This window comes from Choloepus didactylus, chromosome 1 (assembly GCF_015220235.1).
Source record: "Choloepus didactylus isolate mChoDid1 chromosome 1, mChoDid1.pri, whole genome shotgun sequence".
Lineage (NCBI taxonomy): Eukaryota > Metazoa > Chordata > Mammalia > Pilosa > Megalonychidae > Choloepus > Choloepus didactylus.
The window spans coordinates 113688256-113706650 of record NC_051307.1 but is presented as its reverse complement, the minus strand read 5'-3'; the positions used below and the strand labels follow the sequence as shown (position 1 = coordinate 113706650).

Below are 18395 nucleotides of genomic sequence, written 5' to 3'. Positions count from 1 at the left end.
AGCTGACAAGTCCACTCAACTGGGAAAGAATAGTCTCTTCAACAAATGGTGCCAGGAGAACTGGATATCCACATCCAAAAGATTGAAAAGAGGACCCCTATCTCACACCTTTTACAAAAATTAACTCAAAATGGATCAAAGACCTAAATATAAGAACCAGGACTATAAAACTCATGAAAGAAAATATAGGGAAGCATCTTCAGGATCCTGACTTATACAACAGTTTCTTAGATTTTACACCCAAACCTCAAAAAGCAAAAGAAAAAAAATAGATAAATGGGACCTTGGCAAAATTTAAAACGTTTGTGCCTCAAATTTATCATGAATGTAAAAAGACAATCTACTCAATGGCAGAAAATATTTGGAAACCACATGTCCAATAAAGGTTTGATATCCAGAATATATAAAGAAATCCTATAATACAATAATAAAAAGACAAACAACCCATTTTAAAAATGGGCAAAAGACCTGAATAGATATTTCTCCAAAGAAGATATATAAATGGCCCAAAGAACACGTGAAAAGTTGCTCAACATCATTTGCTATTAGGGAAATGCAAATCAAAACCACAATGAGGTACCATTTCACACCCACTAGAACGGCTACTATTAAGAAAGCAGAAAATTACAAGTGTTGGAGAGGACATGGAGAAACAGGAGCACTCATTCATTACTGAAAGGAACGTGAAATGGTGCAGCCACTGCAGAAGACAGTTTGGCAGTTACTCAGAAATCACCATAGGACCCAGTAATCCCACTTCTAGATATTTACCCAAAAGAATTGAAAGCAGGACTCAAACAGATGTTTGCACACCAACGTTCATAGTGGCATCATTCACAACTGCCAAAAGATGGAAGCAACCCAAGTGTCCATCAATGGATGAACAGATAAATTAAATGTGGTACATACATACAATGGAATATTCAGCCATAAAAAATGAAGTTTTGATACATGCAACAACATGGATGAAACTTGAAGATATCATGTTGAGTGAAATAAGCCAGACACAAAACAACACCTATCATATGATACCACTAATATGAAATAAATAGAATAAGCAAACTCATAGAGTCAGAATTTAGGTTACCAGGGGCCAAAGGGGGGGGGGGTAAGGAATGAGGAGTTAATCCTTAAATTGTACAGACTTTCTATTTGAGTAGTTTGGGTTATGGATGGTGGTGATGACAGCAGTAATTAACAGCCACTGAATTTGAATGTGGCTAAAAGGGGACAATTTTAGGTTTTATATACATTATTAGAATAAAAAATTTATAAAAAACAAACAGCACTGTACAACACAGTGAACCCTATTGTAAACAATGGGCTATAGTTAATAGTACAATTATAAAAATATTCTTTCATGAATTTTAACAAATTTACCACATTAATTCAAGGTGTTAATAATAGGGTGGTATATGGGAAGTCTGTATTTATTGCATGGTTTTTCTGTAAACTTCTAACTTTTCTAACAAAAAAATTTTAAATACATAAGAGTAATGTCACATGGCTAAGTATTTTTAAAGGGGAAATTAAATCCAGAATGCATGTATGTCATTTTCTAATTTAAATATCAATGAAAGTTTATAGCAGTAAATACAGAAAATCAGAGTTAATTAATTTTATTTTTAAGAGATAGTAAATACTAATATTTACTTAAATCTATATGTATGTATCTGTAATTGTCTTATGTCAAAATAATATTCATTTTATTTAAAAATTTGGTAGAAATAAAACAGACCAAGAAATACAACTTCCAAGAATGCTACTACCCAGAAATAAATACTGTTTACAGTTGGCATACAGTTTTCCAGAATTGTATGTAAACAGGTATACATGAATTTCAGAGTGAATAAATGCTTACTCTAGTAGTCTGCTGTTTTCACTTGGGAATATATTGAGAGTGGTTTTCCATACCAATAAATATTTTCTGTTTACATTGAAAAAAAATTAACAGAGCCTCGGATGCCTGTGGGACATTATCAAAAGTTTTAATATTCACACCATTGGAGGTCCTGGAGGAGGCAAGAAAGAGGTGGGTGCAGAAAAAGTGTATGTGTGAAAAATGGCTGGAAACTACCCAACTTTGTGAAACACAGAAATAAGCAGCTCAGGAAACCTCTCCATGACATCATAATCAAGCTGTTAAAATATATATATATATACACATATGTGTATATATTGCGGTCGCAGTTGACTCGTCTGGGGGGGGGGAGGTGGCGGCCGGTTGCCAAATCCTAGGCTCTCAGGATTGCTTGGAGGGTACCGGCGGCGGGGGCTCTTTCCCGGAGGCGAGGGCGAGGCGGGGGACTTGGCCAGGTCCCCGGCGGAGTGGCGTGCAAAGTATGGAGGGCGGCGAGAAAGGAACAAGCGGGACACGGTTCTTTTAGGGTGAAGAAGCCAAGAGAGAGTTTATTAGGGGAGAGTACAAGCTTATATCGGGCGTTTAGAGGGCGGGGTAGCTGTAGAGGTTAAAGGCTTGGATTGGTTCTGAGAGGGCGCGGAGGTTGATTGAAAAGGGGCGAGAGTTGCTCCGGTAACGGTGTCTGGCAACAATGTATGCGCACTGGTGGTGATGGGAGTTGCACTGGCAACGGGGAGTGTCCGGGCAAGATAAGGGGGTGGGGAAAAGGCGGTTCCCTCCGGCAAGCCTCCCCTAACAGTGGTATTTTGGGTGAGGAAATGGGGCCTGCCTCCGGCCTCACTTTCCCAGGCCCGGGGGGCTGCGGAGGGCGCTGTCGCCCGTGCCCACCACCCTCCCCAGGGGCTGATCAGGTCCCCCAGCCCAGGCCCGCCAAGTTGAAGCACGTAATCAGTGTCCCGCATATATGAAGAAAAATATCTTGAAAGTCAACAGAGAAAAATGATACATTACATATAAGGGAATAGCAATAGGAAAGCCTGAGGATTTCTCATCAGAATCCACAGAGGATAGAAGAGAGAACAACCTTTAAGTGCTGAAAGAAAAAAACTGTCAACCCAGCATCATATATGCTGCAAAAATATCCTTAAGGATTGAAGGCAAACAAAAGGACTGAAAGAAAACTAAAAGAAAGGACAACGTGCTCTAAAAAGATGGGTACGAATATTTTTCAGGCTGAAGATAAATGACATAAGAGAGAAGCTTGGAACTTTAAAGAAAGAGCTACAGAAATGGTAAATCTGGCATATGTGATAATGTATTTTTCTCCTCTTAAATTATTTAATGACTTTTGAAAACACAAAAATGCCATAATTCTATAAACACTGAATATTATTCTAAACAAAATAGTAAGTATATAACTATATGGAGAAAATTGGAGGATGGGAAGGATACAGCTGTGGTGGGAGCAGGGATGTTAAAAGAAAGCCAAACCCTCATCTTCCTTAAATCAACAACAGATAATGCCTAAAACTTAAAAAAAAAAAAAAAAAAGTAGCAGCAATATTGACATGTTATTTAAAGATATGGAAGTCAATACCAGAAAAGTTAAAACTAGCTGCTTTTGGGAGCAGAAAATATGGATTGGTGGGTAGAGGACTACTGATTTTCTTTTTTTTTTTTTTTTGGTAACAAGCCATGTATAATTATATGATTTCTCAAACTATGCATAAGTACAGTTTTTATTAAAAAAATTAGAAATTCTGTGCAATTTTTTTAATTAGTGACAAGTCTCCAGTATGTCTGTTGTGCAATGTAGTATTTTGGAACCTGCGGGGGTGAATTCAAAGTATGGGGCTAAGGGAAGCAATGGGTCTATGTCCTATCCCATCTAAGTTCTAGTCCAGAAGGAAGATGATCTACAACAGTTGCAATGTTTCCTTTCAGGTTATAATAAAATTGTGATTGGTAAAAGACCATTTTGAATCATAATCACTATTTATCTTTCTATCAAAACTCACCAAAAAGGAAAATATCATAGAACTACTCTTCAGAAAATGGAATGCACTCAAAGATTGTGCCGGTTTGTATATTTATATCCCCCAGAAAAAGCTTTATTCTTTAATGCATTCTTGCGGGGGCAGACGTATTAGTGTGGATTGGGTTGGAACCTTTTGGTTCAGTGTCCATGGAGGTGTGCCCCACCCAACTGTAGGGGATGACTCTGATTGAGTAATTTCGATGGAGATATGGCCCCGCCCATTCAGCATGGGCCTTGTTTAGTTTACTGGAGTACTATATAAGCTCAGACAGAAGGAGCTCACAGCTAGCTGGAGCTGAGACAGACATTCTGAAGACAGCCGTTGGAAGCTGATGCAGACACTCTGGAGAACGCCATCTTGAAACGGCACCTGGGAGCAAGCAGACACCAGCCACATGCCTTCCCAGCTAACAGGTTTTCTGGATGTCAGTGGCCTTTCTCCAGTGAAGGTACCCTTTGTTGATGGACACCTTATGGCCTTAAAACTGTAACTGTGTAACCAAAGAAACCCCCTTTATAAAAGCAAATCCATTTCTGGTGTTTTGCATTCCAGCAGCATTAGCAAACCAGAACAAAGATTAACAACCATAAACCTGAATGGGAACCACCAGGTTGCCATTTTCCACATTCTACAGGGTGTACGTGAAGGACCTGGAAAAACTACATGATGGAAACTAGAAACCTAATAATGTTTTCTGATAAAACTGTAGGAAACAGAACCTAATGGTGCACTTATTTACTAACCTGCACGATCTCCTTTAAGCGTGTCCCACACATTACAATTAAAGTCATCATAGCCAGCTAACAGGAGGCGCCCACTTTTTGAGAAGGCTACAGAAGTGATTCCACAGATGATATTGTCATGAGAATACAATAATAACTCTTGGTCTGCACGAAGGTCAAAGAGCCGGCAAGTGGCGTCATCAGAGCCAGTGGCAAAAGCATAGCCATTTGGGAAAAACTAAAAATAAAAGCAAAGCAACACACATTTATTCCACTGAAGTATACCAAAATCATATGAGGCAGTATGATAATAGACTCTGGGGTAAGACAGATAGATTCAAATTCCAACTTGAATACTTACAGCTGAGTAATGCTGGGCATTAAAGATTTTTAAACGTTTTGTGCCTTAGTTTCAGTTTCAGAATGTTGGTTAGGACTGAAATGAAATAATATATGCAAAGTACATAGTCCACTGCTCAGCACACAGCAAATATTCAATAAATAATGGCTTTGATCCAAGCCAAAACATTTAAATCGAACATTACTATTTATAGAATTTATGTATGTATTCTTCAAGAAATGTTCCAAAATCCCATTATGAGAAATATATAGGAGAAAAAGAACACAAAACATTCCAGTTAGGCAACGTTATAGTTAAATCAGTGGTAAAGAAAATTATGCAGGATTTGTTTGTGAATTATATTTCTTAGATACTGACACCACCCAACACTGATTTTTAACAAAGATGAAGTCACATTTTTTCATATATCTAGTGGCTATCTGTACTTATTCTGTGTATTGGTAGTTCATGAACTTGGCTTAGTTTTTATTGGACTATCAGTCCTTTTCTCATTGATTTGTAAGAATAAAATGAAGAATACAAATTTGACTCCCATTTTTTACTAATATTGTTTTACAGTTTATCATTTACCTTCTAATGTTACTTATTTTTAAAAGAAATATAGTTTTTAATTTTTATGTAGTCAAATCTGTTTATCTTTCCTTTTAAGATTTCTTTCATTGCTTATATATAAGCATAAAGTTCTTGCCCAGGCAATTAACTAATGAATGTTCATTTATATTTTCTTCTAGTTTCTTTTTCACTAATTTCATTTTGCACATCTTAACATTTGTATCTATCTGGAACTTATGTGTTATATAACCTTAAGTGTATGATTCTCACTTAATTTTCTTAATTGCTAAGAAATTGTCCCAGCACTATTAATCCTTTTTCTATTGATTTTATTGCTACATCATTCACTAATTCTTATATACCCAGTGGTATTAATTTTTATTTTTCTGCCTATCCTTTCTTGTATCCATATCACACTTTTAAAAAAATCATTTTAACTTGATGGTTAATTTTATTAACTGGCACAGCAAAACATTCTTACTCTCCTGCTTCAAATCAGTGTCTTCTTTCTTTCTTCCACTTGAATTTCAAAAGCATTTGGTCAAATCTCTTTTCTCCATATTTACCAGCCTCTCTTCAAAAAAGCAAGCAAACAAAAAACTTAGATTTGGATTAAAATTTGGATGAAACCTAAAAATAGTCCAGGGGATAAATGGTGAGTTTACAATACATAGTTTGTCCATCAAGGACATGGAATGTATTTCCTGTTAGGAAAACAATTTTAAAATCTATGAGTGTATTCATAAAGACTCTATATTTCTTGGTAAATTTGTTCTTTGTCTATTTTGTAATTTTTGATGTCATTTTCAATACGATTTTCTTCCTTTCTATTTCTGTTTATTATTGGTATAGGAAAGCTATTGATTTTTTTTAATAGATTTTATATACAGACAACGCACTGAACTTTTTCTTGGGATTTCTAGATAGCGAAACATATCACCTGCAAATAGCGATTATGTTTTTTTCCTACTTTCTAATACATAATCTCTTATTTCAGGTTTGAGTCTATTATTAGCTAGAAGATTCAGAACAACTTAAATAGAGGTGATAATGGTATTACTGTCTTGTTACTTAACATAATGAGAATGCCTCTAGTATATTTCACCATTAAGAAGTCCAGTACTCTGGATGATGTTGGAGGCTTAGCAGTGTCAACAGTTTCCTGGAAATGAAATTACTAAACAAATACTAAAAAAGTCAGTGCTTTCAGGACAGTTAAAGGCTGGTCCCAGTGGAAATACTTTCTCCACATCAAATAACAGGAACTGCTTCTATCTATCAAGTATCTAATCATTAGTCATCCCAGGCTACAGTGATATATATTAGGTTCTTCATCATATAAAGGCATCACCACCAAACCCTTACTGCCTATTTTAGTGTTTTTGTTTGTTTGTTTGTTTGTTTTACCACTTCCTTCCATTTAGTATCAAGCAAGATACTCTCTGTTGTTTCTTTGCAGAAAGTCCAACAGGATCATTTTTACACACATTTTATCAGGAAGTATGGATTAAACCTGTTCTCTACAACAGAATAGAATAGAAAAGCCTACAGTATGTCATTAGGATGCTTAGTAAAAATGCCTATTTGGAAGAACACCCCTTTTGGTGTAAAGTGTTTGTGGCCTGTGAACACTTACAGATACAGGATGGCCACACATGCTAATTTGCTGGGAAAGTGACTGTTCATGCCTGTCCTCACACATCCTTTCACATTAAAAATTTACCTGGTTTGGACGGTATAGTATTATATGCTCACCTTAACAACGCAATGAACTTGATTTAATTGCCTGGGAGCTCTCAAAGCTAGGAAAATATATATTTAGAAGGTGCTCTAATGGATTCATATTCATAGGAAAATATTTCAGAGATAAATAGTCCTATTCTGTATGTGTATAAATGATGTTGGCTGCTCATTTAAGATTATTTTAACAAGAGAAGAGCTTTTACATCCTGGTTCATAAAAATGTTCTTTTTTTTTTTTTAAGAAATGGGTGCTGGCTCCTTATCAGATGCCTTTTTGGTATCTGATATACTGACAAACTGATAAGGTAAAATTTATTAATAGGTTTCCTAATGTTAAATCCTTCTTGCACTCCTAGAACAAATTTTACTTCGTAAGGTGTGTTTTCACTCTGACATTGTTTTACTTTGACACTGTTGGATCTGATTTGCTATAATTTTTCTTGAGATACTTTCACCTAGTTTTAAGGAATATCCTATCATGTTTTGATGTAAAGGTTATGCTGGTTTCATAAAATAAACTAGAAACCTTTCAGTCTTTTTCCGTGTTTCAGAAAAATTTCACTAGCATTGAAAATTTCTGTTTCTTCCAAGTCTGAAACACCTATGAAATAATCTGGACCTAGAAGTTTCTTGAAACTATTTTTTTGTTAATTTTTTTAAAATTTTTGAATGATTATCAATGATTCATTCATGCTTTCACTTACTGAATCAATTGTGGCAATTTATATTTTCCTAGAAAATACTATAGTTCACAGTGATTTAGAATTCATTATTGTTAGGTTATAAAGAGTATTTTCTTATTAAAATCTTTTATCTGTAAGTAAAAAACATTTATTATTCTTCATTTTGCATATCTGTGATTTTTACATTTTTTAAAAATTAGGTTTGCCAGAAATGTAGGGAACCAGCTCTTAAAAGTAATTGGATTTTTCTATCTTCTATTAAGTTTTCTTTTAAAAATGTTTCTAAGTATTTTTTCATTCAACAAGTACTTATTGAGCATCAACTATGTGTCATGCACTGTTCTAGATGCTAGAGATATATATTAGTAAACAAAACTGACAAATATCCCTGCCCCTAAGAAGCTTATATTCTAGTGAAGAAGATAAATAATATACATGAAAGATAAACTTAAAAATAAGTATGTCACATAATGGGAAGTGCTAGGGGAAAAAATAAAGCAGGGAAGTGTGGGTGAAATCTCAGATAGGGTGTTTATGGAAGGCTTTAATGAGCAATAAACATTTACTAAAGCCCTGAAGAAAGTGAGGGAAGGAGTCATGAGGATATCTGGGAGAAAAGCATTAAAGAGAGAGGGAACAGGGAGAGTGATAGCCCCGGGGGAGAAATGTGCCAGAAATGTTCAAGCATGGCAAGGAGGCCACGGTGCCAGCAAGGAGCAGGGCACCCACAGAATGCTTATTCATGGCAGAATGAGTAATGGGCAGATCACAGCTCCACAATCCCGTAAAGGTTTATGTGAATCCCTTAGGGCAGTTGTTTTGCAAGATTTGGAATCTGCCAGATTTGAAAAAGGTAGTATGCTGTATGCATGGTAAAATCCCTATTGGGGCTTGGGGCAGCATCCTGAAATCAAACATACTAGTATTCTGCAGTGAAACAGAATCGTCATGCTAAGTGGCATAAAGCCTACAAATAGCCTCTTGCCATTTCCAGTCATGTTTTGCCAAAGAATCACTTTGCATTAAATTTAGGGGAGAAAAACATTTTTTCAGAACTTTCAGGGGTTTGAAGGACTGTGGACCCACTCTAGGCAATAGGTAGAGGGCTAGATCATGTAGGATCTCATTGGGCCTATTAAAGGCTTTAGCTTTTATTCCATGTGCAATAAAGAATTAGCCTTGCCCAAAAAAATTGTTGACCTTTGCCCTGAGCTCCTGGGAGGGAACTTCTAAGCCCCTGGAATGTCCTGCCTGATAAGTGTGTTTCTTTTTACCTGGAGGCCTTGGGCCACGCCAGGTGGCCTATAGAAACAATGTGATTTATTGTAGGAGCCCTTGGGTCAGGCACTACCAGCTTGGCCTCTGGAGGGGCTGGAGACTAAGGTTAGCCATGTGGCAGGCCAACCACCGCCTCCACATGACAGAGCCCCAGTAAACACTCTGGCTCAGTTAAGCTCCTCTGGTAGGCAATATTCCCTGCATACTGTCACACAGAGTTGTTGGGAGAAGTCAGTGCTATTCCCCTGACTCCACTGGGAGAAGACAACAGGGAGCTTATGCCTAGAATCTCCTGGAAACTGCCCTATGTGCCTCTTCCCTTGGCTGATTTTAACTTGTATCCTTTCGCCATAATAAATCACAACCGACGGTAAAATGGCTTTGCTAAGGTTTGTGAGTCCTTTTAGCAAATTACTGAAACTAAGGATAGTCTTCGGAATCCCTGAACTTGTATAGTTGGTGTAAGAAGTGAAGGAGTTGCTGTTACCATTTTCAGACACCATGAATGCAAAACCAGATAAAAACACCAACAGGAGGGTCTTGGGGACCCCTGAACTTGTGGTTGGTGCCACAGGGAGGGTGGTCTTAGAGACTCCCAAACTTCGCAGTCTACATTTCTGCTTTTCTATTTACCATTTCCTTCCTCTCACTCTCCTAAAGTGGGTACTGTCCTTTTCCTGATATCTTGAACTATTTATCTTAAATTTATTTACTATTTCTTTAGTAAGTTAACATATGATCAGTTTTTATAAACATTCAATGAGCATTTGAGTACAGAGTGCAATATGTCTATTATATCAACTTATTAAATTATGTTATTTAAATCCTCAATATCTTATTTCTTTCCTATTTAAGATGTCAGTTTATCAAAGTGGAGTATTAAAGTCACAATGGTGTTTTGGGTCCATTTCTCCTTGCATTTCTAATGGCTTTTATTTCATGCAATTCAATGTTATTGCTTGACTACAGATTAACTTTTATTAACTTAGTATTTCTCGCATCTTATTTATAGCTTTTTGCCTTCAATTCTACCTTGTCTAATAGTAATATTACTACTCCAGATTTCCTTTGGTTTATTGTTTACTCATAACAATATTCTTACCATTTCTGGACCATTTTGTTTTATATGTGTTTCTTATAAAATAACACATAGTTCAATTTAATCTGTGTCTTCTAATAGCAGTAACAAGGTATCTTCTTAAGTGATTATGCTTGTCTTAATCTCTTACCCTATAGTTACTATTATTTTTCTCCCCTACCATAAAATATGATCTCTGCTACTTAAAATTCATAGTATTTCTCCCTTAACACTCAGATATTGTTCAGTAACATTCCAGCACTGTGTTTTGTCAAAAAGTGTGAGGCCAGCCTGAATTTTTCTCTTTTGTGTCTAGGTAATCTGCTTTTCATTACGCATACTTTCAGGATATTTGTCATTATATTTTAATGTTCTAACTTCAACAGTGTATGTCTGTGATGGTCTGTTTTAATTCATTTTTTTTTAAATACTTGGTAAGCCCTTTAGATCTTCAAATCCATTTCTTTCTTCAACTAAGATAATGTTTAAAACATTATTTCTTGGCTATACTTCTGCTTCCAGCCAAGATGAAGCAATAGAGAAATTTACCCTCATGCTTGCAACAACTAAATAAAAAACAAACAACAACAAAAACACCCCACAACGGATAAAATATATGAAATACAGTTCTAAAGATATTGAATATACCAATCAACAAAGGAGAATCATCCCTGGGAGACAACAAATGAGGTAAACTCTGCAATGACTCCAGCTTACAAGTCCTGGTGCAGGGAAGGGGGGCCGAGCTGGAGTCCAGTGATCTCCGTGGGTTGAGGAGATCGAGCTGAGGGTACAAGCAATGCATGAAAGCTGGAGTTCACAGGGCAGATCACCAGAGAGAAGAAAGCTTTGGAAATCGTGACTGAGAGAAAACTGAGGGTTCTCCTCAATTATTCAGCTGAGTGCTTATCAGCAAAGGCGTGAGAGGAAACTACCCAATGCTGGGAAAGAAACACCCCAAAAGATACAATGATATTTAGGTTATCTATTTCTTCTTGAGTGAGCTTTAGTGTGTGTCTTTCAAGGAATTTATTCATATCATCTAAGTTGTCAAATTTATTGGCTTAGAGTTGTTCATAATATTCCCTTATTATTCTGATAACTGTAGAATCTATAGAATGTCTTCTTTCATTCATGGTATTAGTAATTTGTGTCTTACTTTTCTTCCTGATTAGTTTGGTTGAAGGTTTATCAGTTTGATGAATAAGGGAACACAACAATAAGGTAGAAAAAGGCAGCTGTTTAGGGTAAGGAGTATGGCTTTTGAAGTATGGAATATTAGAGAGCTAGACACTCGACTAAGCCAACTTTGCGAGTCTCAGATTCCTCACTTTTTTAAAACAGGGATATTACCACCTACAAAGAATGGTGTGGAGATTAAATGAAATTATGCATTAGATGCTCAGTAAATGGTGTAAGTTATTTATGTTACTTCAGATTAAAAAAAAAAAAAACCCAAAACATATAAAAACAAATAGATTAAGCCAGATAAAAAAGTACTGATTTATATACGAGGATGAAGCAGTCATTATTTTATCTTAGTTTCCTCTCTGGGTTGTTCCCTGTGACCTCAGAATAAGGGACTTTTTTCTCATCTGTACACACTTTTCTGGACATCAATGACTTCACTGTTTGTTCAAGATGATTTATCTCTCTAATTCTGGAAATTAAACTTATTGTTTACCTGCAAATAAAGACCATGGTCTATGGATTAAATCCCTTCCACTTTTCTTGAATCAGACCCTTATTATTTGGCCATTCTTTGTTATAATAGCACATTATTTATCAGAATTCTAGAAGGCAATTTGTTTTAAAAATCATTCTGTAGAGTTCAATAGTTTAAATGGTAATAAATTTTCCTTAGAAATGCTATTCACTTACACTGACAGCATTAATATCCGACACGTGTCCAGTGAAAGACTGTTTACACATTCCATCTCGAATATCCCATAGTTTGGAAGAGGCATCGCAAGCACCAGAAACGAAAGTCCTCATGTCAGGACTTAGAGAAAGACTCATCACATCTCCAGAATGTCCAGTGAATGTGGTGGTCTGCTGGGCAGTTTCGATGTCCCATAAAGCACTATAATTAAAATTTTTTTAAAATAATTAATGGTTATTATCTCTTCTTACAATAGGTCTGACTACCATCCAATTCCCCAAATTAGTGTTCTTCTCTAGTAAACTTACCAAGTTGTATCTCCTGAACTTGTAACAATTTGGCTGTCATCTAAAAAACGACAACAGGACAAGTAGCCTATAGCATAGAAAGCAAACTTTAGGTTATCATCAATTGAATAACACAATTGCCGTATGAAATAGTAAGATGCATTTTAAAAAACATAATACCCAAGCAACAGGTGTTTTTAATTATAATCTATAGTTCTATTTTTAATTATTTCAAACTTGATGCTGTCTGCAACAAACCCTGCTTGGGCACTTAATACGGTAAATGATATTGTACTAGACACTCTATATGTTATAACGTTGAGTAACACACAGCTCCTGTCACGTAAGAAAATTAGCAGATAGAGATATACTCTTTTCTGCAAAAACTGTTATCTTCAGGAGACTGTATTAAGCACCCTGGAGAAAAACTAAAAGCATTGTGAGAAATTACAAGAGCTACATCAGTGAAGGCTTTATGAAAGAGGTTGCATTTCAGTGCTCAGCAGTCATCAATATTTCAAAATACAGTACTGGCAGGAAAAGGCTATTCTACAGATTTTGCAAAAGCAGGGTCAAGTAGTACTACCAAGAATTCAGAGGGGCAGAAATGAGATGTGTGGCAATAAATTCTTTATTAATACTGCTGACAAAATACTTTATTCAAATCAAGCAACATTCTATTACATAGTGAAAAGTACTTCAAAGTATGTTTTTCAAGTAATTTTTTAAAACTGTGTAATATATATGTTTGTATATATGTTTGTAATATATACAAAAACAAAATTTCTCATTTTAACCATTTTAAAGTGAAAATATATTCTCAATATACTTTTCACTTATATAATTAGGGAGTACGGATGCCAAAATTCCATAATTGTTACATAACAGCAGAAAATAACGATTACCACATTTGCTTTCATTTTGTTTTTCATCATTGTTTGAATTTTTTGCTGCAAATTTATATTTTGACAAAAAATAATTCTTCTACGCTTACAAGTAAAATAAAACTGTGGTCACCATTTCTATGCTTATAAAAAGTAATGTTTCTGTGATTCGTAGTAATTTCTACTCTCCCCAATTCACGCTCATCCTTTAGCCAGCAGAGCACAATTTGTTACTAGTTCTCCTTGATCTACTATTCTAGGACAGGAGTCAGGTTTGGCAGGAAAGGAGGATAGCAGTGAAGCTTACCTGTGTGACCCGGTAACTCTCGGCTCACTCTCACGTTTCCCTCCCTGGTTTTTAAGTTGTATATAGAGCAGATATTGTCCAGTCCTCCACAAGCAACATAATTGCCAGAGGGAGCATAAGCACAGGTCATCACCCAGGAGGATCGCAAAGGAATAGCATGCATCTGCAGAACAGATACAGTGCATTAAAACTATCATTAAATAAAATTATAAACACAATCAATTATTTTTCAAACCTATTTACACTGAAGTAAATATTACCAAAAACTGAATATCACTAAGAAGAGTAAGCCAAAAAAAGCACAGATTGTAAGGGTTTGAGAAAGTGAACAATGAAAAGTAAAATTCTAGTGCACATTTTATATGCCTATTATTTTTCTGTGTTATCAAATCGTTTGGATTTAAGAATACTCTCTTCAGATATCATTTTTTGACAGAAGCAAAGATCATAAAGAGGTTCCATACTAACACAGCTACTCGAAAATTTAAGGGTAAAATATTAAATATTTTAACAAGATTCTTTGTTTTTGTAGCAATGTATAAAAGAGAAATTTATCTGAATATAACAATGTACAATAAAAATGGATACAATTAACAAGTGTCAGAGTCAATTAAAAATGGTTCTTTAATGAAAAGATGACACTACCATCCTTCTATTAATAGGGCACTGGGATCTCATTCAAACAATGGTAATAGTTTTTGCATTGATCTAGTCACAGCATTGTCCAGTGCCTTCTTACTCAACACACTGATTTGCAGGTCAGGTGTCAGAATTTAAGATGTTTAGGAATAGAAAGGCTAAATGGTCCATACAGGGAATCAACACATCCTATAATTATTACTGTGCTCTCACTTACCCTAAAATGATATTCTTAAAACTAAAAAAATCATGTGTTTTAGGAAAATATAGTTGAAACTACCAGATACAAACTTAATGTCTATGAATATAGAAAACTGTTCTAGTACTAAATTGTCATCACTAGCTTTAAAATCTCAATCAGGCTGAAGTCACTATTTCATAAAATAGTATTTTCAAATGTTTAAAAAGAATAATGGTATAAGTGTACTGAGAATCTAAAGGTTTTGTTTATAAAAGTATTCTGTGCTTTTTACTACAACCCAACAACTGTAATTTAGGGATTCCCAGCAGTGGACATTTTAAAACCACAGTCTTTTAACCACCAAGTGATAAATCAAGTTCTAATTTGCCTCCAATATAGTGTATCTTCTAAGCAGTCAAGAAATTCAGATCATTGCCAGAAGTGGACCAAAGAAAAGCTTTAAACTACCCAGGGAGCTTACCCGTGACTAGAAATAAAAATATCAAGGTCTTTAACTTATTGGGAAACAGTCATTTAAAAGAAAACTCATTAATATGTAAAAATGGTACATACTGTTTTCTCATATTAGATATGAAATATGAGACTCAAATTAAGCACACTGAACAATATTCCCATATTTGTCCATGGGAATTCAAAAGGGCCAAATACTAAAACCAAACACTGAGCCTAAAGAGAGGATCTAGATGAAAAGAAATCAAATAAATTTATCTCAGAAAGAAACTTAAGTTTGAAGTAGTAGACTAAAAAAGAATTGGTAGATGGCAAACCAAATACAAGGTCATTTAAAACAATGATTAAGAAATTCTACCTTATTTGTTGTATAGCTATCCCAAATAATTAATTTTCCATCTTGGGAAGCACTGACTAGTAGCCTAGAGGAACAAACAGAAAAATAATTTGATACCTGAAGGACAAAAGTTGTTTCAATTACATATGCATTGCATTAATGTAGTACAGTTTAGAAAAGAAAAATACATTTTTCCTTATTAACATCTTGATACCAAAAATATTCTCCCAACTTTTACAATAATTATGCTGAATGCCAACATTTTTCAAAATAAAATTTAACAATTGATTAAAAATGTCTCTGGTTATGATTCAACTTTTTCCTGGTGACAACATTTTAATTCTTATTCAATATTCTGGTAGATACTAGCTGACTGGTTTATCATTCACTGACTCACTAAAATTTAATGACAGTAGAGTAGATAAAAGCCAAACAATCGTATTTCCTTCAATCTAAAAATTGAAAGCTTGTGAATGCAAGGCTACAATGAGTACAATGCAGGATATGCCTTGTGCTCTTGAAACTTCTACCATCTGGGGGAGATAAGACATTTATACATATTTACAATAAATCAAGTAAATGAAAACTGTCAGAGGAGTGATATAAAATAATTAAATCCTATAGGAGACAGGAAGAAGGAAAATACTGAGTTAATAAAGTCCCTCAAAACAGAACTCTTGAAAAATGAAATTTCAAGTGCCAAAGAAAGAGAAAAGTCTATTGTAGGAGAAGGGTAAAGAACAATCAATGACAAGAGGTAAAAAAAAACACATTCAGGAACCGTGAATGTTACAGTTGTACAGAATTTAGAAAAGGTGTTCCCTATCTCCAAGCCAGCCAATTCTTTTCACTACAGAAAACTATCAGTACTAATCACTGAAAGTTTTTACGAAAGGGAAGATCTGATAAATGGTGTTTAGGATGGCAGCTAAAAGGAAATTCTTTAAAAATCAATTAAAAGTTAACATACAAGGCAAGAAAAACCTTAAGCAATGAGCTGATAATCAGAATGGGTGGGAAGACAATGTGAGATGAGCTCCTTGGTGATACTTTTATTTTGCTGTGACAAAATAATCTTGAGAAAAATTTTAAGGAAAGCAAGAGTAACATTTCAATTGATTCTATTTTGAGTTAAAAGTCTGGTACATCTATAGGCCAATTATTTTTATCTTAAACTTCTTTAAGAAAAAGAATAAAACACTTCACCTCGCTCTATGTCACTTGCCAATTATTTAATTTTATTTACACCCTCTTAAAACACACATTCTACATTTCAGTACTCAAATATCCCATTTACATCCTAGCGTGTGCCAAGCATTAAAAACAAGTAGGTGAGGCTTCCTCTAGATTTTTAGAGTTGAGTCTCCTAAAAGAAGAGAATAAATATGCACCTTCTATTGAAAAGTAATTTCTTGGTCTGGACATGTATTAGTCAGGGTTCTCCAGAGAAACAGAACTGATAGGAGATGAATAAATATGTAGATGTTATGAGAGTTATCATGGGAATCGCCTCAAGTAATAGCAGGGATTGGCAAGTCTGAATTCTGTAGGTTAGGCCACAAGCTGGGAACTCCAGTGAAGGTTTCAATGAATTCTCCAGGGGAAGCTGGCTAGCTGAAGAAGAGATAGAAATTCTTCTTTCTGACTGCTGAAATCATCAGTTCTCCCTTTAAGGCCTTCGACTGATTGGATGAGACTTCTCTCATTGCTGAGGGCAAACTTCCTTGTTGATTGTAGATGTAAACAGCCACAGAAGCAATCAACTAATGATTTAAACCCACAAAATATCTTCACAGTAACAATCAGGCTAGTGCTTGCTTCACCAAACAAGTGGACACTACAACCTATACATGCTGACACATGACCTAAAGCATCAAGCCCACCTGTATCAACTTGGCTGCCACACATCTCCCAAAACCATACTTAATCTCTAAATAAAAACAATAACAGTCATACTTTTGCCTAACATTCAACTGTCCTGAGTACAACCAGAAACACACTAACCTTTCCCCAGAAGAGGATATAAGTCCTTGGGTGATAGTCACTCTTAAACTTGCTATCCTATAACATATATACTATGATATAAAGTTAATACAACTTATGTTATATGGTAAGGAGATAAGATAGGGAAGATAACAAAGATATTTGCTTTATACAAACATTCATAACAACACAAGGAAGAAACACTCATAACCATTCTAGTCCTTGTTTTTGCAACTGGTTACATGGGCATAGCTTGTATTTATAACTACCCTCCTTCCACTATCCATTCCATAATCTCTTTACCTCAGCAAGCACCTAAGTGGGCTGTGGTTCTTCCCCTGGTTGGGTGAACCAAACCTCCATTCCTGAAGTGTCTGGGTCATTATCAGTCCTGCCTGGATTGGGTTGTTGCAAGTTTTCCACTGAGTTTAACCACAGAGTATGGTAGTGCTAAGCGTCGCCCTAAGGGATTGCCTATATTCCGGGCAAACTCTACCTCCATTGTGCAGTTACAGTCCTAATTCCCCTTGATAGTCAGGATCAATCATCCCAGCCAATACAGTAATTCCCTTCTCTGCCTAATTCAGAGACGTGAGGAGACTAAAGTGGCTGGGTGGCAGTGTCAACTTACAATTCAATGGAATCATTGCTGTGTCTCCTGGTGGAAGCACTCCTCCTTTTGGGACTAAGACCTAGAGACCAGCAGAGCTGAAGGTGATGGAACAGGAAGCAACAATTTTTCTAGTGGATCACTAGGGGTGACAGTGAGTGATGCCATGCTCATTTCCACCCCTTGATTCCCAACCCATGAATCCTGGGGAAGAAAGAAACAGCACCATAAAGTGGACACTGACTTTAGAGCATAAATGACCTCCTGGAGAACACTGCCTGAACCCTGCAAGGTACTGCCACCCAGTTGGGATGTAATTGAGTCTCCAAACAACCTTTCCACCATTCTACCAACCTAGCAGCTTCAGGATAACGGGGAACATTGTAAGACCAGTAAATTCCATGAGCACTTGCTCAATCCCACAACTTATTTGCTATGAAGCAGGTTTCTTGATCAGAAGCAATGCTGTGTGGAATACCAAGGCAAAGGATAAGGCAT

General features: G+C 35.8%; 1 protein-coding gene across 1 annotated transcript in view; it reads right to left on the bottom strand.

Moving 5' to 3' along the window:
• The window catches only part of GNB4 (G protein subunit beta 4), a 110700-nt gene that overhangs the window by 21500 nt on the left and 70805 nt on the right, over positions 1-18395 (bottom strand). The window contains exons 5-9 of the mRNA XM_037840136.1: positions 15326-15389; positions 13677-13839; positions 12507-12573; positions 12198-12399; positions 4644-4860 (exon numbers count right to left, since the gene is read on the bottom strand). Of these exons, the coding sequence (XP_037696064.1) occupies positions 4644-4860; positions 12198-12399; positions 12507-12573; positions 13677-13839; positions 15326-15389 (713 nt within the window). The remainder of the gene's footprint in view (positions 1-4643; positions 4861-12197; positions 12400-12506; positions 12574-13676; positions 13840-15325; positions 15390-18395) is intronic.